This window comes from Bufo gargarizans, chromosome 7, assembly GCF_014858855.1.
Source record: "Bufo gargarizans isolate SCDJY-AF-19 chromosome 7, ASM1485885v1, whole genome shotgun sequence".
Lineage (NCBI taxonomy): Eukaryota > Metazoa > Chordata > Amphibia > Anura > Bufonidae > Bufo > Bufo gargarizans.
In genome coordinates, this window is record NC_058086.1 from 186,964,476 (window position 1) to 186,987,684 (window position 23,209).

The 23,209-nt window shown below is 43.5% G+C and overlaps 1 protein-coding gene across 3 annotated transcripts in view; it reads left to right on the forward strand.

The window, feature by feature from the left end:
- The window catches only part of FLNB (filamin B), a 217,114-nt gene that overhangs the window by 99,267 nt on the left and 94,638 nt on the right, over positions 1 to 23,209 (forward strand). For all 3 annotated transcript variants that reach the window (XM_044302265.1, XM_044302263.1, XM_044302264.1), the window contains exons 5-10: positions 3,293 to 3,411; positions 6,861 to 6,938; positions 9,228 to 9,390; positions 15,557 to 15,757; positions 21,152 to 21,289; positions 22,614 to 22,740. In XM_044302265.1, the coding sequence (XP_044158200.1) occupies positions 3,293 to 3,411; positions 6,861 to 6,938; positions 9,228 to 9,390; positions 15,557 to 15,757; positions 21,152 to 21,289; positions 22,614 to 22,740 (826 nt within the window). The remainder of the gene's footprint in view (positions 1 to 3,292; positions 3,412 to 6,860; positions 6,939 to 9,227; positions 9,391 to 15,556; positions 15,758 to 21,151; positions 21,290 to 22,613; positions 22,741 to 23,209) is intronic.

Here is a 23,209-nt window from a genome sequence, read left to right on the forward strand (position 1 = left end):
ATATTCTGCTCAGTCTTTCCTAAGTTTAATCAATTTCTACCTTTATTTCCCAAAAGAGGCAGCCACATATGTCAGCATTGAGATAGTCACCATGTTATGTTGCAGGATCACAGGTTGGGTGTATCACGGCTTCAGGCTTGGTGACAATGCCTGTGTTACATACTTACCTGTTTGCCAGTGAGTCCAGCCGCGCTGTGATGTCACTGCCGGTGTCGCTTTGTTGCTACAGCAACCAGCCCCGCTAACATTGCGGAGGGTTGACCTATTAGGGAGCAAGGACACCGGGCCAATCGGGCTCAGCGCTGGCGTCGAGTGCTTCCTGGCGATTGGTGATTTAAACAGGCAGCTTCTGGACACAGTTTTGCCTGTGATTGGTATTCCTGTCTCACTAGCTAGTTTTGTTTGTTACTATTTTGTCTTGTTTCTCTGATTTTTGCCTCTGATGTGACCTCCTGGTATTTGACTCTGCTTGTTATTTCACCTTTCTTAATATTGGAAACTGTTTAGTATTAGACTCTGCTATTTTATGACCTCGTCTTCGCCTGCTGACTTTGTGACTTTATCTCCTGGTTTCGCTCTGCTGTGTATTTGACTTAGTTTTTGGATTTTGATCCAGTTCTGGTTTTGCTTGTCTGGTGTTCACCTCTTTCTGTCTGGTTACTCTTTTATTAATATATTATTATTATTATGTTATTATTAGTTATTTAATATATGCAAATGAGCCTCTAGGAGCAACGTGTGCGTTCCTGTTACTCCTAGAAGCTCTGCTCTCTCTACAACTGCTGTGCCCTCTGCACTTGACTATAAAGGTTGAAGAAAAATAGGACCACTCTGCACTTTACTTGACAGAGCCAAGTGTGATGAGGTTTTCACAAGCTGGCCCTGTCAACCAAAGTGCAGAGAGAGCAGAGCCTCTAGGAGTAATGGTAACTCCCCTTGCTCCTAGAGGCTTCTTTATTTATTTATTTTTATATATATATATATATATATATATACACACACATCAAAAGGATGAGGCAGCACTCCAGGTAAAGTGAAAATGGTGGATCTTTTATTCCCTCTGCAACGTTTAACCGTCTCAATGCGGTCTTTCTCAGAAAGACCGCATTGAGACGGTTGAAACGTTGCAGAGGGAATAAAAGATCCACCATTTTCACTTTACCTGGAGTGCTGCCTCATCCTTTTGATGCCTATCCATTTATAGCCGCTTGAGCCCACAGCTGAGAGGACGTGCACCTATATTTTTGTCTTGTGCTGCGGAGACCCGCATTTTGGTTTCTATATATATATATATATATATATATATATATACAGTACAGACCAAAAGTTTGGACACACCTTCTCATTCAAAGAGTTTTCTTTATTTTCATGACTATGAAAATTGTAGATTCACACTGAAGGCATCAAAACTATGAATTAACACATGTGGAATTATATACATTAAAAAAAGTGTGAAACAACTGAAAATATGTCATATTCTAGGTTCTTCAAAGTAGCCACCTTTTGCTTTGATTACTGCTTTGCACACTCTTGGCATTCTCTTGATGAGCTTCAAGAGGTAGTCACCTGAAATGGTCTTCCAACAGTCTTGAAGGAGTTCCCAGAGATGCTTAGCACTTGTTGGCCCTTTTGCCTTCACTCTGCGGTCCAGCTCACCCCAAACCATCTCGATTGGGTTCAGGTCCGGTGACTGTGGAAGCCAGGTCATCTGGCGCAGCACCCCATCACTCTCCTTCATGGTCAAATAGCCCTTACACAGCCTGGAGATGTGTTTGGGGTCATTGTCCTGTTGAAAAATAAATGATGGTCCAACTAAACGCAAACCGGATGGAATAGCATGCCGCTGCAAGATGCTGTGGTAGCCATGCTGGTTCAGTATGCCTTCAATTTTGAATAAATCCCCAACAGTGTCACCAGCAAAGCACCCCCACACCATCACACCTCCTCCTCCATGCTTCACGGTGGGAACCAGGCATGTAGAGTCCATCTGTTCACCTTTTCTGCGTCGCACAAAGACACGGTGGTTGGAACCAAAGATCTCCAATTTGGACTCATCAGACCAAAGCACAGATTTCCACTGGTCTAATGTCCATTCCTTGTGTTCTTTAGCCCAAACAAGTCTCTTCTGCTTGTTGCCTGTCCTTAGCAGTGGTTTCCTAGCAGATATTCTACCACGAAGTCCTGATTCATACAGTCTCCTCTTAACAGTTGTTCTAGAGATGTGTCTGCTGCTAGAACTCTGTGTGGCATTGACCTGGTCTCTAATCTGAGCTGCTGTTAACCTGCGATTTCTGAGGCTGGTGACTCGGATGAACTTATCCTCCGCAGCAGAGGTGACTCTTGGTCTTCCTTTCCTGGGGCGGTCCGCATGTGAGCCAGTTTCTTTGTAGCGCTTGATGGTTTTTGTGACTGCACTTGGGGACACTTTCAAAGTTTTCCCAATTTTTCGGACTGACTGACCTTCATTTCTTAAAGTAATGATGGCCACTCGTTTTTCTTTACTTAGCTGCTTTTTTCTTGCCATAATACAAATTCTAACAGTCTATTCAGTAGGACTATCAGCTGTGTATCCACTTGACTTCTCCACAACGCAACTGATGGTCCCAATCCCATTTATAAGGCAAGAAATCCCACTTATTAAACCTGACAGGGCACACCTGTGAAGTGAAAACCATTTCAGGTGACTACCTCCTGAAGCTCATCAAGAGAATGCCAAGAGTATGCAAAGCAGTAATCAAAGCAAAAGGTGGCTACTTTGAAGAACCTAGAATATTACATATTTTCAGTTGTTTCACACTTTTTTGTTATGTATATAATTCCACATGTGTTAATTCATAGTTTTGATGCCTTCAGTGTGAATCTACAATTTTCATAGTCATGAAAATAAAGAAAACTCTTTGAATGAGAAGGTGTGTCCAAACTTTTGGTCTGTACTGTATGTGTGTGTGTATATATATATATATATATATATATATATATATATATATATATATATATATATATATATATTTATATTTATTAAAACGTAATTTTTCTTAGCAATGCGGGCACATATGAACATGGGACCAACACAGATGCCTTCAGCTGCCAAGTGCCCATGTAACAGGTCAGCCAGTGTCATAGGGACAAATCTGCTGACAGGTGCCCTTTAATAAAGACTAAGTGGAAAAAGGTTTAGCCTAAAATGAATAGAATAATGCAATCCATTAAAAAACGCCCTCAATGAAGAGGTGATATTTTATTTTTATTTTTTTATTCTATTTTGGTACTCATGGTTTAAAATATTTTACAGGTGTGGAACCTACAGGAAATATGGTGAAAAGACCGGCACCGTTTACCGTCGAGACAATCAGTGCCGGGCAAGGGGAGGTTTTGGTTTATGTGGAAGACCCTGAAGGAATAAGAGAAGAGGTAATGGGGGGGTGCTAACTTGGACAGTTCCGCTATAAAGTAAATATAGTCAGTATCTACCATTTAGTTTAAGAAAACAGTTCACGTCTCATAGAGCACGGTTTCCCAATGTCCTTAGCCAAGTACCCCCTGCTCATGTTAAATCAAAGTATGTCCAAGGGTATGATCATACACTGCAGACGTGACGTTATATGTATGTACAGTGTGCTGCATTAGTCTGATCCTGAATTACAGGAGGTATTATAGTTCAAAGCCTCTTATACATTTATTCCAGCTTCACCTATTGGATATTTATGGCCTATCTTGTGGATTGGCCATAAATGTCTAGATGGGAGGGGTTCTTCTGGTAATAAATCACTTTTTATTTGTGCCCTGTAGCCTAGATCTCCTACAGAAAGAGTCCTACTTACCTGCTCCCTGCTGTTGTGAGCCTGCGTGCTGGCTCCAGCTTGTCCATCTTTTGGTCCTCAGCTTCGGCTACTTTCACACTAGCGGCAGCCTTCTCTGGCAGGCTGTTCCGGCGGGTGAACAGCCTGCCGGATCCGTGCTGCCGCTAGTACACACATGTCGCCAGGGGTCCGCTCCGGCCCCATTGACTATAATGGGGGCGGGACGTAGTTCCGGCGGCAGCACGGCAAACATGCCGAGAGGTGGCCGGAATTAGTTCAGGCGGCACGGATCCACCAGGCTGTTCACCCGCCGGAACAGCCTGCCGATGAAGGCTGCCGCTAGTGTGAAAGTATCCTTATTTTTTTCCTACCAGATATGGGATCATGTGTGGCGCTGCAGCCAATGACTTGCTTCAGTGGTGGCATGTACCCAAGTGGCACATCACTGCTGAGGTCGCTCATTGGCTGTAGCAGCGCAGACAACCATGTTCATACTCGTTCAGAAGAAAAGAAGCCAGGGACCAGAAGATGGACGAACAGGAGCCAGCACGCAGGACCAGAGCAGCGGGGAGCAATTTAGTCTTTCAGTAGGTAATGCAAGCTACAGACATAAGGAAATGGTGATTTATTACCAGAAACCCCCCATGACTCTAACAAAGCTAGAACCAGCCCTGTACCTCACATGGATCCAGAGATCTCCACATTCATTGCTCTGCTAGATTTATATTAAAGAGGTTATCCAACCCTTATAATGACCTCCCCCCAATGCCCGGTCCCTCGTATACATTATACTTACCCCGCTGGCCCCTTGCATCTGCGTTGTTCTTGATCCCCGCACAGCCATCGCGACATCTCCCCTAGCGTCACCTGCGATGCTAGTGGCTCGTCCCTGTCACAGCCTGCTATTGAGCTTTAGATAAAGGAGCTATCCAGTATTTTATATTCACGGCGTATCTACAGGATAGGCCTTAAATATCTGATCTGTCCGTCTCTAGTAACCTCCTGTCCTTCCTCCTGTCCCGCTCTTTCACCGATCCCCTGACTGCACCTCTGCGTTAACAGAAAATTGTTAGGAGTGAAACAAAGCACAATGTAATGTCCGGCGATATCACATTCTCGCTCATGACTGCATTCTCAGCTGACAGGCCTCACGTCTTATCACGATGCCATCCCAAAAGTATGAAGAGAACTTCAGCTATGTGGAACCGGGTGATGAGTTAATATTTTAATTTAACTATAGGGAACATAATTAAAACAAATGCAGCGGAACATTGCACCATTTTTGTGGCATTAAAAAGTCCCAGATTAAGGCACATATATTTGCGGTATAATTTGCCATTTTTCACCCCTCTCTGAGGGGGAATGGCCATGAGCAGTCCAGCAAATTGTTTAGAGGAGTTGAGCCACCATTAGGCTACTTTCACACTAGCGTTCGGGGCTCCGCTTGTGAGTTCCGTTTGAAGGCTCTCACAAGCGGCCCCGAACGGATCCGTCCAGCCCTAATGCATTCTGAGTGGATACGGATCCGATCAGAATGCATCAGTCTGGCACCGTTTGTCCTCCGCTCCGCAGGCGGACACCTGAACGCTACTTGCAGCATTCGGGTGTCCGCCTGGCCGTGCAGAGGCAAACGGATCCGTCCAGACTTACAATGTAAGTCAATGGGGACGGATCCGTTTGAAGTTGACACACGGTGGCTCAATTTTCAAATGGATCCGTCCCCCATTGACTTTCAATGTAAAGTCAAAACTGATCCGTTTGCACTATCATGAACAAAAAAAAAACAAAAAAAAAACGGATCTAAGCGTTTGCATTATAGGAGCGGATCCGTCTGTGCAGACACCAGACGGATCCGCTCCGAACGCAAGTGTGAATGTAGCCTTAATTGTTAGTTTAATATAATTCAGCATGAAAAATGAGTTACTTTTTGTGATTTACCTTCTGGTACAAAAAATGCTTCTGTTTGCTTCATTATAATGGCGCCCCCTGGTGTTAAATCCATATAATAATATGCACATCCACCTACTGAGGTGGTCGCTCATGCTCAGTTCCATCTTCCGACTGCCACCAGCCACATCTACTGTTAGAAGCTGTGACCTTTACGGTGGAGAGCTGCAGTAGGAAAGGACATGCCTCCTGATTTGTGATGGAGAGAGCTGTAGCAGAAAGGATATGCCCTACAGAGATAGGACACCCCCTGAGCTGCCAACCTAAAGAAAATATGGCGGAACAATGAATGGTGAGATCTTTTGGTCCAGTCAGTTTATTTAAACATTTTTAGCCGTCTTTTTATAAAAAGAACTGACATCTAGCATCTCTAGATGGAACTTGTCCTAGCTTTATTGACAATTTTATTGGCATCCGCCAACAATCTAATATGTGTTAGTGCTCACAATTTATTTTATTTTTATAGGCCTTTTATAGAAAATTTTACTTGTATCATTGAAAGTCCCCTCCCCCCTTCCAAATTAGGCCTTATAGACAGAGCACCTATATCAGTAGATGAGAGGTCCATTTAAAAGGGTCTTCCAAGATTTTGATTACTGATGACCTCTCATCTGGATAGTTAATCAGTATCTGATCGGTGGGGGTCCGACACCCGGGATCCCCGCTGATCAGCTGTTTGAGAAGGCAGCGGCGCTCCTGTGAGCGCCGCTGTCTTCTCACTACTTACCAGTCGCAGGCGCCGTACCTTGTATAGCGGCTGTGCTTGGTCTCGCTCACAGCTCCTAGGCCACAATAAAGTGTCGTCACTGGCCTTGGAAAAGCAGAGGAAAGGCCGCAGCACTAGCGGGAGCGCCGCTGCCTTCTCAAACAGCTGATTGGCGGGAGTCCCTGGTGTCGGACCCCCACCGATCAGATATTGATGACCTATCCTGATGTATAAAAATCTCGGAAAAACCCCTTTAACTGTGGAGTGCCCCCAAACTTTCAGCACTTCTGAGATTTCCATTACTCAGAATCTAGCGCTGCTCTTCCGATGATGTTCGCAATCGCGGGGCGATCCGTCTACCACAGGCCCTCACGGCTACCCACTGATTTGTTTCCTCTCTTTTATAGGCCAAGGTCACAGCCAACAATGACAAAAACAAGACCTTCTCTGTCGAGTATGTGCCTAAAGTGACCGGTGTGCATAAGGTAAGGTAGTGGCGGTCAAGCAAGGCGAATGTCTTCAGTTACCACATTTTTGGCCCGTACTTTTTGGGAAATCTGTATTTAAGGATGTTAGATGTCATTCGTGAAGAGGTATACTTTAAGGAAAGTTTTGGCCCCTTATGTCAGCTCAGTGAGGTTGGCAATGTTTGCTCACGTGTGTGTTAACACGTAAGTGCCACTTTTGTATTTGGAGGATAATACAGCTTTCATATGGCTTATATCCTCTGCTACCCCGTAGTGTTTATACAATCGATGAATAGATTAAAAAAGGCCTAAAGAAAAACATACTTAATTTCTTGGCGAGAGACTGCGCAAATCCTGGCACAGCCTGAGGAGCACTGCATGTACGTGATGCTGTACTAATGTCAGTAATTAAATCCCTATTAGATATCCTTGTAGCTTAAAGCAGTTTATTATCCCATCTTGTCTCAAGCTGTAGGATTTCACTGTCTTCTTAGTCAGCATTTTGTGCTCCTCATTTTTCAGGGACTTCTGAATTTTATAGAGGGGGGTTAAAAAGAGCTGTTGAGCTCTGGAGGACCCAGCACATTGATGCATTCCATGGAAAGCTGATGAGATTGTAATACTTCATTTTCCCTGTGGGGGCACTGCACTTGCTTTTGAGATCTCCACAAGTTACAGCTGATTACCCGAGGATCCTAGTAGTTTGACACAGGTCATTCTGTGATGAGCTTATCCTTGGGGAAGCCTTCTAACTAAAACTGACCAGAATGGGAATATCTCTCTTTAAAGGACCCTTCAGCAACTCTGTTAAATAAGGCATACTGTCTGGTAGGATTGATTCTGCTGCTTAAAATGATACCTGTCTTGTGATAATCATTTGTAATGTTCCTGAGAAAAAAATAATTTATTTTTTCTTAATGTAAATGAGGGTCTGACAACTGGGACCCCACCAATCAGCTGTTTGAGAAGGCACTGGCGCTTGCAGTAGCGCTGCAGCCATCTTGCAGCTTTCCCTAGGCCATGTGATGTTATGTTCATTGGCCACATGGCCTAGACGCAGCTCAGTCCCATTGAAGTGAATGGAGCTCAGCTGCGATACCAAGCACAGCCGCTATACAGTGTACACCACTGTGCTTGGTGAGCAGGGAGAAGGCCATGGCACTACTGCGAGTGCCGGATGCCTTCTCGAACAGCTGATCAGCGGGGTCCCACCGATCAGATACTGAGGACCTATCCAGAGGATCAGTTTAAACATTTTTGTAAAAACCCTTTAAAATCCTATCTGCTTTGCTGACTTCTGGCCCTTAAATCAGTGGCATCTTCAAACAGCTGATCGGTGGTAGTGTCGGGTGTCAAAACCCTAGCAAGCAGGTATTGATGATCTATCCTGAGGTCATTAGTATCTTACTCCTGGATAACCTCTTTACTAATGAATGATGGTCTGTCCTAAGGATGGGCCATCAATATCTAATGGACGGGGTCCTACACCCTGCTCTCCTGACGGTCAGGTGTTTCCGAGTAGTGCTGGAACTACACAGCTCTGTCCATGTGTTGGACCCCTGCAGTCAGATATTATTGGCTTATCCTGAGGCTAGACCATCAATAGTAGAGGAGTGGACAACCCCTATGTAGGGTAATCTATTTCTGTACAGGTATGGTTTATTTATGTTCTCTACGTAAAAGGAAGGAGGAAATTTCCAATGTAAACTATTTTTTAGTCCATTTACCCCGTAAATACAATGGAATCCCTCAAAACCAATCTAATTTCCTAAACCATCCATCATAGGAATCTGCATTTTGACCCATTATTGTATACATAGTTCAGGAGAAGTTGTGAGGATGATGTCATTAACAAGCTGTTGACATAATTAGTCCAGCCATGACCTCATCGTTCCCCAGAGCCATTTCTGATTTACATTTTTAGTTCCTGTTCATTAAGTCTATGGTTTGCTTCCAAAAAAACCTTGTGGTCAGTCCTAAATCAAAGCAAAGAGCTCGGTCGTAAAGGAATGATGTAAGATTCATTAATTTCTTCTGCCTTTATAAACTTTTGTCACATCTTGAAAGAAACGAAATCTGTGATCTGTTGCTCGAAGCCTCTGGTTTTAGATCAGTTTGGGAAATGTAACGCTTAACAAGCCAAGGCAGGCCTCAGCCCACCCCGGTTTTTATGATGGTGTCAATCTTTTAACACTCCACACTTGAACCTGTAGCTAGTTAAACCCAGTTGTGTGAATCGCGAGCGCTGCCCAAACTCCTTGTATGTGTTTTTTTTTGTTTTGTTTTTTACTATGTTGTGTTTTATAGGTGACTGTGCTCTTTGCCGGTCAGCACATTTCAAAGAGCCCATTTGAAGTGAACGTTGAGAAAGCTCAAGGAGACGCCAGTAAAGTGACAGCTAAGGGGCCAGGCTTGGAGGCAACTGGTAATATTGCCAATAAACTGACTTATTTCGACATTTACACAGCAGGTGTGTATTGTTCTTTTCATGTTTTCTTTTGGTGTTTTAGTCACACGCTTTTCTTATTACAGCAAATGCAGGAAAAAATGTCCTCAAAGTTTCTCTACCTGGGGGTGCTATGGCATATGTACCTTTCTTATACTAGAGCTGTAGACCCTCTTCTGAGCACCAAGGTTGTAGAGCAAGAGCACCAGGGGTGTGTACTTTGTGCATTGGGCCTATTGGTCTTCCCACAGATGGTGTGGCACCCTTGAGACTTGCAAGCACCTCCAGCTAAATTACAGGGATTTTCTGAGTGTTTAATGTTGATGACCTATCCTCAGAATAGGTCATCAATATCAGATTGTCGGGGGTCTCAGCACCCCCACCGATAAGCTGTTTGAGGAGGCTGAGCTGCTAATGTGAGCTCCTCGGGCCTCCTTGCAACTTACCAAGCTCCGGTCCATCCATTGACTAGTGACTGTGCTTGGTATTGCAGCTCAACCTCATTCCTTTGAATGGGACTGAGCTGATCTTAGGACGTGTGACCAATGAACATGACGTCACATGCCTGAGATGAAGTCAAGGTGCTGACCGGAGCATCAAGGTCTCTTAAAACAGCTGATCAGTGGGGTTGCCAGGAGTCTGACTCCCACTGATCAGATATTGATGACCTATCCTGAGATTAGGCCATCAATATCAAAATTTAGGAAAACCCCTTTAGTTATATAGAAGTACAGTCCCTGACAAAAGTCTTGTCGCTTCTCTATTTTGGAGAAACTCCTGCTATTAACCTGACTTTTAATTAATCAATTGGTGTTAGAAATGGCTCATATGAAAAGCTAAAGCCCTCCCAAATTATGTTTAATGCACTGAAATAAATTAGTTTCACTGAAAAAAGATTTATCATTTAATCAAGACAGAAAGGTCAAATTTTGGCAAGACAAATGTTTTGTCGCTTATACAGAAATTGAACAACTTTACTGCAAATCCAAAAATATGTCAGCAAATTAAGTAGTGGTGCTGTGAGATTCAAGTTTAATATCTTGTATGACTTCCATGAGCTTGAAGGACAGCATCCATGCGGTTTGGCAAGGATTCATACAATTTATTGATGAAGTCATCAGGAATAGCAAAGAAAACAGTCTTGCATGCCTCCCAGAGTTCATCAATATTCTTTTGGTTTCGTCTTCCATGCTTCCTCTTTCATCCTACACCACATATGCTCAATGATGTTCATGTCTGGAGATTGGGCTGGCCAATCCAGGAGCATCTTGATCTTCTTTGCCTTAAGGAACTTTGATGTGGAGATGGAAGTATGCAATGGAGCACCATCCTGCTGCAGAATTTGGCCTTTTTTATGGTTGGGAATATAAGAGGTAGCTAAGATTTCTTGGTATTTTAGACTATTGATGTTGCCTTCCCTCGCACACCCCCATACTGGATGTAACCCCAGACCATGATTTTGCCTCCACCAAACTTCACTGTTTTCTGGGAGTAAATCTCGGCTCCATGCGGGTTCCAGTAGGTCTCCTGCAATATTTGCGGCGACTGTGGTGTAATTCAACAGAAGATTCATCTGAAAAATCCACCTTCTGCCACTTTTCCAGCGTCCATCCTTTTAGCAGGCTGTGGCCCTTGGCAAATGCCACACGGCTTTTCAATTGTCTTTTGTTTAGTGCTGGCTTATAGGCACTGATTCGACCATGGAGGCTATTTCGAGACAGAATCCGACAAACTGTTCTGGTTGACACAGGGACTTCAGGTGACCAGGTCTCGTGGAGCTCTGCTGCAGTGGAAAATGGGCTGGCCTTGGATTTTCGAGCCAACAAACGGTCCTCTCGAGCAGTTGTCTTGCGGGGTCGGCCTGACCTGGCCTTGTCCAAAACGTCTCCAGTCTCTTCAAATCTTTTTTTTATCCTCTGAACTTGACGCTGAGACACATTCAAGGTGTCTGCCACATCAGCAGTGGATCTGGTCTTCAGCCTCTTGATAATCAACACTTTAGTCTCCGGGTGAATCTTAGGCATGTTTGCAGAGGTCTAGTTGCAGTTGATGTGAAGGTCTCGTGTACTGGGGTTCTTGATCCATTATTAGTCACAGGTGAAGCTCATATGACAAGGCGACAACACTTATGTCTTGGCAAAAATTGACTCAATGGGCTTTACCAAGCTGTGAATATTAGAATACTTTTTGTCAGTTTCGTTTTGCACTGAAACATTATTACAAAAGCTGTTGAGATTAAAATGACCCATTTCTTGTAACAAAATCTTGATTAGAAATATATTTTAGCGGCACTTCAGGTCAATTTGTACACAAGCGTCAAGACTTTTGTCAGGGACTGTACTTTTGTATTGTTATTGGATTACTTTATGTATGGAGCTGATATCTGAGCACTATGTGGTTCTACTGTAGTTACTCGGACATTATGTGGCAGTGCTATTTGAGGGCTGGAGTAACATGATGGAGGTGGCACGATATAAGTCTGCAAGGAGGTGTGATTTGACCTCCATATGGCACTTTTTTGGGCATCATTCTGAATAATTCTCATAGTCTGGTGCTTTATGGTTATTTTTACACTATAGAGCAGTACACAATATGGGTGGTACAACATAAGGTACCGCACAGTAGTATCACTCGTCATAAGGCTGCCTCTTACAGGGGGTTCAGACCTGAGCGTTCTGAAACGAGCGCTCTGTATGCGCGATTGTACGGGCGTTTACAATCGCGCATACAGAGACAGGCGTGCACACATTGTCGCGCGTTCCCGAATATCTATGTGCGGGAACACGCGACAAACGCCCCCAAAAAAGCTCAAGAACTTGTTTGAGCGTCGGGCGTTTTACAGCGCGATCGTACGCGCTGTAAAACGCCCAGGTGAGAACCATTCCCATAGGGAATCATTGGTTTCTCCGTGTTGAGCGTTTTACAGCGCATAGGAACGCGCTGTAAAACGCTCAGGTGTGAACTTAGGGTTATGGAGAACTTCTGTGTAGTGCATCTATGATCTAACTGAATAGTCCCGAACTGTCTTCTTGGTGCCTTTTGTCTGGGAGGTTGTAATATAGGACCCCTTTTTCCTTTGCAGAAGGTTTGAATACCGCACCCCTTGGTTTTTTTTTTCACTCACTTTTGCATGCACGTAAAAAAAAAGTTCGTGGACGCCGCTTCTTGACACATTTATTTTGTAGTGAGTTAAATTACAGTCCAGCATTCCTTAGGTAGGAAATCTGGTCACTATCTGGAGAACACACTTGCATCCTGGATTTGTAAGACAAGCTTGCATCTGCATCAGATATTTCCGTATGTTTTTTTTATTTTCATGTATCTTATGACTTATACTTCATGATGGTCGTGGTTATTAAAATCCTACGGTTGGTGCCAATTCAGATTGTGAAGTGTTAGGCTGCCAGTGCTCTTAAAATATTTAGTTTGACAGACAGGATAAGGAGGCAAACAAATGAGAATTCCAATGTATTAAGACTCCAGTCTGGGCATTCAGCATCAGCCTCCCAGGTTCAGCGCTCCATCACTGTACACAATGCCAACCTCTATGGTGGAAAAAGTTTTAGGGCTTGGATGTACAAACACTCCCAAAGGACCTTGATTTCTTATTCTGAATCTTATTGTAAATAACTTTATAGGCCAGAGTTCCTGGTTGACCTCGATTCCTGCAAACATACTTGGAAAAATCTTGACTGCCTGTTGCCACCACTAGAGGGCAGATATGTATACATATCCTGTTTATCTGAGCCACATACAGATGGACACTTTGGTGATGGCAACAGGCATCCAAAAGCCTTTTTTTTTTAAATAATAATGAGAGGTTTATTAAACTATCTAAAAGAAAAACTGTCTTTCTTGCCAAAAGCAACCAATCAACCCAGAGCTTCCATCTTGTACAGTATTATGCTGTTGAGAAATGGAAGCTGTGCTGGGTTTGGTTTGACCCAATGTATGGGGTTGGAGGGGCCAGATAACTGCTTTTAGTAAATTAGGAATGGTTTAAAATAAATATACATTAACGGGTTTGTCTTACTTAGGACCACTGGGGTTGTCGGCTCCTAACTTGTGTCCCATAAAAAAAAAACTGTCTGCGATTCTGCCGTACCTTCACTGCTGGACTAGGAAGTGGCTTAGTCTATGACTGCTGTAGCCGGTCACTGGCCTCTGTGCTTACACGTGCTTGAACGGTATGTCACGCAGATTTGACCAGTGTGGCTTGTAATTTACTACAGCAGTCACTGGACCAAGCCACTTCCTGATCCTTTGGTGATGGGCAGTGGTGGGGCCATGGACAGAATGATGTTGTGTTTTTTGTTTTTTTTGAACGGGGCACAAGTTAGGACCATTGGTATTGTCTTTAAAAAAGACCTGTCTCCTCTCCTAACATGTCTTTTAGTAGCAACTTGCATTCCCCATGTAATAACAATTCTGGAGCATCTATTCTTATGACTCTATGATGTGCCATTCCTTTATTATTCCTTCTAGAAGTTTATAAATGAATTGCCAGGCATTTGCAATGAAGATCCAGTTGGGAGAGTGTCCATGCAAAATCTAACATTATCCAATCAGTGCTGCCAGTGTCAGATACCCCCCTCCCCGAACTGGTAACACCCATCTGGACCTTCATTGTAAACTGCTAGCAATTTATTCATAACTTCTAGCAAGAAAAAAAAAAGAGGAATGGCACAACACAGAGCCATAATGATGGATGCTCCAGAATTGTGATTACATGGGGAATGCAAGTGGTTACTAAAACTGGCATGTCCGGAGGGGTGACAGCTACTCTTTAATTAAACTATGGTAGCAGATATTTGGGGAGATTTTATCAAAACGGGTGCAAATAAAAAGTTCAAATCCGTATAGTGCTTTCATGTTGCAGGATGCCTCTGTATGGAATAGCACATCCTGCGGCACCAATATAAAAAAACAAACAAAAAAAAACTATATTTTACCAAGACTATGGAGGGCAATTAAACACACTTGGCCTCTGTCGGGTAAATGGGTGCCTATATGTTTGACATGCATCGGGAGCTTTCCCAGCACATGGATGCTGCAACGCGCTTTCTTTTTCCAAATGGCCTTAGAAAAACTGACAGCTAAAAAAATTTCTTTGCACAAATGACCCCCACCCCAAACATGTTCTACCCGGACTTGTAATTTTTGAATACCTACAAGTTTTTTGTTTTTTTTTATACTTTTATATGACCATTTGATAGTCCAGAATATTTGGCACCTCTCAGGTCCAGTTAATCCTAGATTATAGTTTTTGCCTTTTTTCAAATATACCTCATTATGTTCCCTGGTTTCTAGAAAGTAAAAGTGACGTATGTCAGTATATTCTTACACGGTTGGTATTTTTCTTTCCTCGCTCCTCTGTTTATTGCCGTCTCTGGTAATACCGCCTGGCCTGAAATATTAGCCTGTTCCTCGTCTCTTGCTAATTTTAGAACAGAAAACACAAAGGATGTTCTTATTTCACCGAGCAGGGACTGCGCTGCTGAGCCAAGGAAAACACTGCTCCTGCCTTCTGTGGATGGAAGCTGAGGCTTCCTTTGGTGTCTACACTAACGTTTTCCCGCAGCCTGATGTCACATTTAGATTGATGGCTTAAATACCGTAAAATATATATAATACATAAAACAAACCAGCCTAGTATAACAAAGGGATCTATGTGATCCACTAATATATTTCCTGCTGGATTGGATATCGTGTCAAGTGCTCCAACATATTCAATGTGGACATTTTGTGCAAGCCTACCTTATAAACACAACATCCATATTAAAGAGGTTATCCCATGATTAAAGTAAATGATAAAAATCCTATAGTACACAACAACTTATTTCTAACAAAGCTGGAACCAGCTCAGGGGGGCGGACGTTTTCTCACTTTAATGATGGAACTGAGCATGTGCGTCCACCTCCATAAGTTGGACCCAGATTAGAAAAATAACAAACAGCAGTGGGCACTATACGGATAGCATTCATTGAATTATACTAAACTTTTAATGACTTGCAATTATAAAAGTATTCAGATCCAGATGCTGGTTTGAAAACTGTAGAATATTTTTCATCTGACAACCCCTTTAAGTAAAAGTATAAAAAAAAACCAAAAAAAAAAAATATAGTACAAAAACAAAATCATCAGTTTTGGTTGTGTAATTCTGATATTTGCTTCTTTTCATTTGCTGTAGGTGCTGGAGTTGGAGACATTGGTGTTGAAGTGATAGATCCTCAGGGGCGGAACAATACCGTCGACATTGTACTTGAGGATAAAGGAAACTGTGTATACCGCTGTACCTATAAGCCTATGAAAGCTGGGCCTCACAGTGTTAATGTCAACTTTGGTGGGGAAGCTACACCCAGATCTCCTTATCTGGTTAACGTTGGTGAAGGTAGGTACAACGCTATCAAATGGCACATATGCCAAAATGTACTTTACTCTTCGGCAGTGCAGCCATGACAATGTGTGATCTGGCCTTTGCACGTTATTCTTTGTAGAGCAAACTAGACAAGGGGCAACATACTGGTGACTGTGCTGTTTTTTTTAACTTTTTAGAGCTCCATTGGCGCTCCAAATTCCCTGCATAGGTATGGCTTTAAACTGTACATTATGCCTGCAGGCACCACTAGAGAAAGCGTAGGAGCTTATGGCACAGCATGACACCCAAAATTCTTTGTATCACAAAAAACGGAGCCCTGAGCGCAATGAAGATCTATTAGGCTGCGTTCACATCTATGGCAACAGATCCAGCAGAGTGCAGCCTGTCGGATTTCCCCAAATTTGGCATCGTTCCCTGCCGGATCCCCATTGACTGTAATGAGGTCCAGCGGTGATCCGGTCCCTTTCCGGCATACATGTCGTTGTATGCACAGTTTTTGGTCTGGCTGCTTGCCCCAGATGTGAACATGCCCAGTCAGTGTAAGGAAACATGAAAAGAAGAAAGTTTGTAACAGGAAAGAAAAGCTTGGCTAAACCTTTGCAGGGGATGTCCACCAGATATTTATTTTATTTATTTATTTTTTTAAAGGTCAGAATAGCATAACAAAAAAAAATAAAAATCACTTCATCGCACCCCACAGCTCCCTTTCTAATGCTTTCACAGTTCCTCAACAATCTTTACTCCTTCTCTTGAAACCTAGGAAATGACCACTCAGCCACTCACTGTCTGCAGCAGCGACTTGTCTCGGCTAGTGTTTGGCTAAGGCTACTTTTACATCTTTGTTGTGCCGTCTGGTTTTGAGATCCATCACAGGGTCTCAAAACCAGAGGAAAACGCTTCAGATTTGTCCCTATAAAACTAAACAAACCGGAATGGAGTGCACCAGATTGCACCAAAAAACATGCAAGTCAGTGGTGCCAGATCCGTTTTTTTTTTTTCGTGTCTCTGGCTCCCATTGACTTACAATCCTTTTAGTGCCGGATCCGTTTTTTTTTTCGATAGAATACAACTGGATCAGTTCTGAACGGATGCAGACCATTGTATTATTATAACGGAAGCGTTTTGCTGTGGTTTTGAGATCCCTTGCCGGATTGCAAAAACGCAGATGCGAAAGTAGCCTAAGTGGGCATTTTCTGTGTGTCTACAGGGACCAGGAAGCAGAGAATTGTGATTATCCGTTTTTTTATTTTGTTATGCCATACTGACTTACATTTTATTTTTATTTTTTAAGAAAAAAAATGATCAGCCGTACAAGCCCTTTTAAAAGGAATCTGTCATTGTGATTCTGGACTATTATCTGTAGTGATACATGAATAGTACTGCACATAAAGAGTCGAGGAAGCCATAGTTTATTTTCTATTGCCCCCTGTGCCCCTACTGTCAGCACTTTCACTTGCTCTGAAAGACTCCTGTGCTGTGCTAACATAATGGAGCGGACTCCTGTGCATGTGCACAGCTGTCCAGACAATGCATTTCAATGCAACCTTAAACTTTGACAGCGGAGGGAATGGGGGCAGTAGGAAAATGTATAGTAGCAATGTGGACTACTCATGTATTACAGCAGGTAATAGTCCAAGATCGCGATGATCGTGTGAATAGTATGTACACCAGATCTGGGAGCTATTCTATTTTTTACTTCTGGGCTATCGCCAGAGTTGTTTGGGTTTTGTAATGTTCTGGCACGTGAAATGCTTTGATTAATGGCTTCTTGCTGTGTTCAGACATTTTGTACTCTGCTTTCATCTGCCTCCTCCTTCCTGCTGCGCTTCCAGATCTCTGCTCCCCAATTCTGATCTTCTCTACTCTTGTTGGATAAAGGACGTCACTGCTTAAGCCTCATAGTTGTGGTCAGGCCAGGGTTGGTAAGCGTTTGCAGGATCTTGACGTCTGCTCGTGTGGAATTGTTGTCTGTCAACCCCATTCCCAGAAATTACCTTCATCACAATTTCACCTCATGAATGACCTTGTCCAGTTTTTTTTCTTCATGTTCAAGTGGTGCGGACTATTAGGGGCTTTAGTATCGGTGGTGGTAGATCTTCACCCCCAATTATGGCAATGGCCTCTCTCCCATAATATTAATGGATAAAAAAGTCTTCCTTAACTTGACATGGATCTTTACTTGACCAACGATATTTTAAAAATGGACAATCTATACAGTTTGTCGATGGGATATTTGGTCAGCTTTCGAGAATGTAGTCTCCCCTGTAGATGAGCACTAGGTACCGCCATACCAGAACCATGATATGTTGGTACATCCAGCTTTCCAGAACAACCAGTAAGTCCGCACTCACATCTCCGTGAAGATGCTGGACCAAAAACCGTTGCATGCCATGGTTTTTGTCCAGCCGAAACCCGGCATTTACAAAGCGGCCGTATCAACCTCAGATCCCATTGTAGTCAACAGAGATCCGTTGTGCCCTGGTTAATTTGGCAATGCTGAATCCGGTGAACTCCGGCAGGCTGTTCTCTGCTGGAACAGACTGCCGGAAATGTTCACTGGAGATGTGAACGTGGCATAAGCCTTGGCATATGCAAAGTGTGCTACCACAATTTACTTCCTTAAGTTGTCACTTGATCACTTTCTTACCTCTGTTTTGCACATCTCATCATGTCTTCTAACAGCAGTCGTGTGTGTATATACTGTGCCTATAAAGTGTCAATGAGCCTATTGTGTGTGTGTGTGTGTGTGTGTGTGTGTGTGTGTGTATGTTTTAACCTATTAGAAACTTGGACCATCGGTGGCATGTACTGGGTTTCATTGCTTCATTTAACACTTTATTTTAAAAGATGTATTGCCCCTCAATGTATATATTAGGGCTCATGGTGCACTTGGCCGTACTATGGATGTAGGTCCTACAGATCAGTAATACAGCACCTATTAAAATTGTTGAGCCCATACTGCATGTACGTGTGTTTCCTACTTCATGTGGAGCTCTCAGGGGGAAGGGTAGTGTTTCTCTTTGTGGAGTCCAACAGGGAGTCTTATAGACTATGCTTCATGTGTATATACAGGTGTGGCTAAAATCCCTAGTCATGTTCCAAGGCTCTTTTAAGGGTTTTTCTGGGAGTTCAATATTGATGACCTACCCTCAGACTAGGACATCAATATCTGATCTGTGGGGGTCCGACACCCAGCACCACCACAGATCAGCTGTTTGAAGAGGCCATGGTGCACTGTTGAGCGCAGTCCTCACAGCTTACTGAGCACAGCGCCGTACATTGTATAGTGGCTGTGCTTGGTATTGTAACCTAGACCTCTTCGAACAGCTCATCAGCAGGGGTGACGGAAGTCTGACCCTCATCGATCAGATATTGATGACCCTATCTTGGGGATAGGCCATCAATATTGAAATTCTTGAAAACCCCTTTAATGAGTTGGACATTGATTTACATGAGAAATATGTATAGATAGCTTTACCATAACTTTTATTCTATAAAGCCCTCTGTTGTCCCCTAGGCCTGGCTCCTCTGTTGTCCCCTAGGCCTGGCTCCTCTGTTGTCCCCTAGGCCTGGCTCCTCTGTTGTCCCCTAGGCCTGGCTCCTCTGTTGTCCCCTAGGCCTGGCTCCTCTGTTGTCCCCTAGGCCTGGCTCCTCTGTTGTCCCCTAGGCCTGGCTCCTCTGTTGTCCCCTAGGCCTGGCTCCTCTGTTGTCCCCTAGGCCTGGCTCCTCTGTTGTCCCCTAGGCCTGGCTCCTCTGTTGTCCCCTAGGCCTGGCTCCTCTGTTGTCCCCTAGGCCTGGCTCCTCTGTTGTCCCCTAGGCCTGGCTCCTCTGTTGTCCCCTAGGCCTGGCTCCTCTGTTGTCCCCTAGGCCTGGCTCCTCTGTTGTCCCCTAGGCCTGGCTCCTCTGTTGTCCCCTAGGCCTGGCTCCTCTGTTGTCCCCTAGGCCTGGCTCCTCTGTTGTCCCCTAGGCCTGGCTCCTCTGTTGTCCCCTAGGCCTGGCTCCTCTGTTGTCCCCTAGGCCTGGCTCCTCTGTTGTCCCCTAGGCCTGGCTCCTCTGTTGTCCCCTAGGCCTGGCTCCTCTGTTGTCCCCTAGGCCTGGCTCCTCTGTTGTCCCCTAGGCCTGGCTCCTCGGTTGTCCCCTAGGCCTGGCTCCTATCACCATCTAGGCTTCAGTCTTAATGTATCATCAAGGAACTAAACATTACTGTACTTAAATAGTGTTAAAGACCACAGACTGGACACTCCCTAGAAAGGCTGGCATTCATCCCATTCATTAGGATACAATTTTCTCTGGTCTCTCACTATGAAGGCTGGTTTTCATTATCTGGTTACTCGTTAAACCTCTCTACAATTATATTGACATCTAGGTTTTGAAAAGAACCCTCCTTTAGTCTTATTTTTTCCGTCATCATTTTGAGATGTTGGAGGACTTGGCATTTAATGGACAATCCATTGATTTGAGTAGATACTGTAATTTTACATGTAGTGGCACTGCAGGACAGTTGGACACTTGCTCACAGTTTAGAGTCCCACCGTTTCCCTCTGTTGGGGCTCACTCCCCAGGACATCATGTCATGGTCAAAGCTTAAATGCTATAGAACCACCCCAGCATTCTGTACCTAGAAGACACAATTGGCCAATTATGATTTCCATCGCATGGTTGTGCCAAGGGTGGTCTGTAAGCAGGGGCCCTGCCTAAAGGTATTAATTTTTTTAATGTTTGATTTTTTTCATAGGTTCTTTTATTCTTATACTGTAGAATTACTTTGGGTTTGACCCTACTCTTTAAAAGCAACTTTAACAGGTCTTTATTAAAAATGTTCAACTGTTTTTGTTCTACAGCTGTCACTTTCAGTGCACGTGCCGACTATTGCTCTCTGTTTTACAGCAAATCTGCCAGGTAGCTGCTTTGATGGCTCGATGTGTAGCTCTCCTGACAGCTCATAAACACTTATGTGTAAATTCTATAAGATGTCAGGAGTTCGGAGATAAGGGCTACAAATCCAGCCATCATAACTACTCCCTGGTGGATTCTTTGTAAAATAGAAGGCACTATTCTGCAGATGCACTCAAAGTGAAGGCTGTAGAACAAACTATTGCACATTTTGAAAATTGAAAAAAAAACATTTTTTGGGCCCCAAAGGTGTCCACAGCCTTTAAATACACCCAGTAGAGTCAGTATATTGCTACACCTCAAAATTATCTAATGCACTTGCAGCCATGCCCTGGTATGCATGTTGTAGTTGCATCCATAATAGCTTTGTTTGCGCCTGGCATGCCCAAGCATCTCGACTGTCTAGCCGTCTTTCCACCATCAGTCCTGAACCACAGATATGTGAGTGTTACAGGGTCATTATCTTCTTACAAGTATCTGAGAACATGTTCCTATCACTTTCCTTTTCAACAGCCTGTAACCCAAACGCTTGCCGAGCCAGCGGACGTGGCTTGCAGCCCAAAGGCGTCAGGATTAGAGAAACTGCTGATTTTAAGGTCGACACCAGGACTGCAGGAAGCGGTGACCTCCATGTCTCTGTGAAAGGGCCAAGTAAGTGTCTGATATTGTTGAACTGCGTGCAAATGCTTGCTTAATCTCGAGGTGTCTTTATTATAATGTTTGAATGCACAAATCTCCAGTCTGCACTTGCCAAATAAAATTATTTGGACATTGATAGCAAATCCATTTTTATGCAGGACAGGAAATGACAAATTATTTGCTGGAACAATAATGTTCTAGTTCTTCATTGTCCTCCGAGGAGTGTCTGATCCTTTATAGAACGCTCTGGATTAGCCTTTTATTTTTAGTAGGGTTTTACATTGTTCTCAGCTGTTTTGCAATGAGATGAACCAAACCCTTTTTTAAAGACGTTTTCCTATTTCTACAAGGGTATCTGCGCACATACCGCAATTTTACGCTATGGACAAACTTGCTGATTTTTTGGGAGGGGGATTTTGATGTCAATTTGAAGCAGAATTGCTGCGGATTTCATCCTTTCCAAATTCAGTGCAATGGGTAAAATCTGCAGCTAAATCCCCATGTAAGATGTGTGGATTTTATTCTCAGCGTAAAATTATTGCACATTTGAAGACGCCGTTAAAGGGGTTTTTCGGAAGTTTAATATTGATAGCCGTCCAGACTTTACATTGAAAGTCAATGGGGGACGGATCCGTTTGAAAATTGAGCCATATAGTGTCACCTTCAAACGGATCCGCCCCCATTGACTTCCATTGTAAGTCTGGACGGATCCGCTGCAAGCAGCGTTCAGGTGTCCGCCTGCTGAGCGGAGCGGAGGCCAAACGCTGCCAGACTGATGCATCCTGAGCGGATCCGCATCCACTCAGAATGCATTAGGGCTGGACGGATGCGTTCGGGGCCGCTTGTGAGAGCCTTTAAACGGAACTCACAAGCGGAGCCCCGAACGCAAGTGTGAAAGTAGCCTAAGGCTGTACACATCTTCCAAAGTCTGAACAATGCCATTTGTACTCTAAAAGCACAGGATTGATGTCCTTTACATCATTAAGGTGACAGGGGAAAAATATATTGGCTAAAGATGAGGCCTCCAGAGATCCATAACGCAGAAGATGCTCTTGATGACCTGCTCCTCTGGAGATTCTGAGAAATGTATGTCCAATAGATCTGATATGTTCAGATCTGTACAGATGTTGGTAATGCTAAAAAAAAAAATACTAGACATTCCAGACATATCCCTAGCATGTCTAATAACAAACATGTACAATGTGGGAGACTGTGGGCATCCTGTCCAAGGCTTGAAAATTCCACCAAATCTGTTTAGGAGACTCATTTGTCTAATCTTCTGCAGCAAAAAACGGCTTTCAGATAAAATTAACGTTGTGCTGATGTGTTTTGGCAGAGGGTCTGGATGAGCTTGTGAAACAGTTGGAGGAGGTGGATGGAGTGCATATGTTTGAATATTACCCCATGCACCCTGGCAAACATGTGGTCACCATCACTTGGGGAGGACTCCACATCCCTAAAAGGTAAGATCATATCTAGTAAATGTTTTATGTAGTGTTATGTCTTATTGTCTTTGAGACATTTCCACTGATCTAAAGAAAAATGGAGCTCAAAATAAAACATATGGCCTGCATATTTTTTGCTGAGGGTTTTTCTCATGTATTGTGACAGGTCCTGAAATCTAGTTCGACATATTGCCTTGTTGCATTAGCACGTTTTATATCTACTACTGCTTTTCCAGGACAGGTGGATTTCAGTACAGGAGATTGAAGTTACAGATTTTCTTTAAAGAAGTTGTCCGCTTTAGACAAGTTTTTGGCTAGAAGAGCTCCTAGTGATCAGCATCACATTGCACCCATTGAACTTAATGAGTCATCTCATTGTCATGCTGGACGCTCACGAGACGCTCATCTTGGTCACCATGTTGTTTTACTAATAAGTAGACTTACCAGACAGTGGACCTTTCAGAGGAATTTTAAAAGGGATTAGACT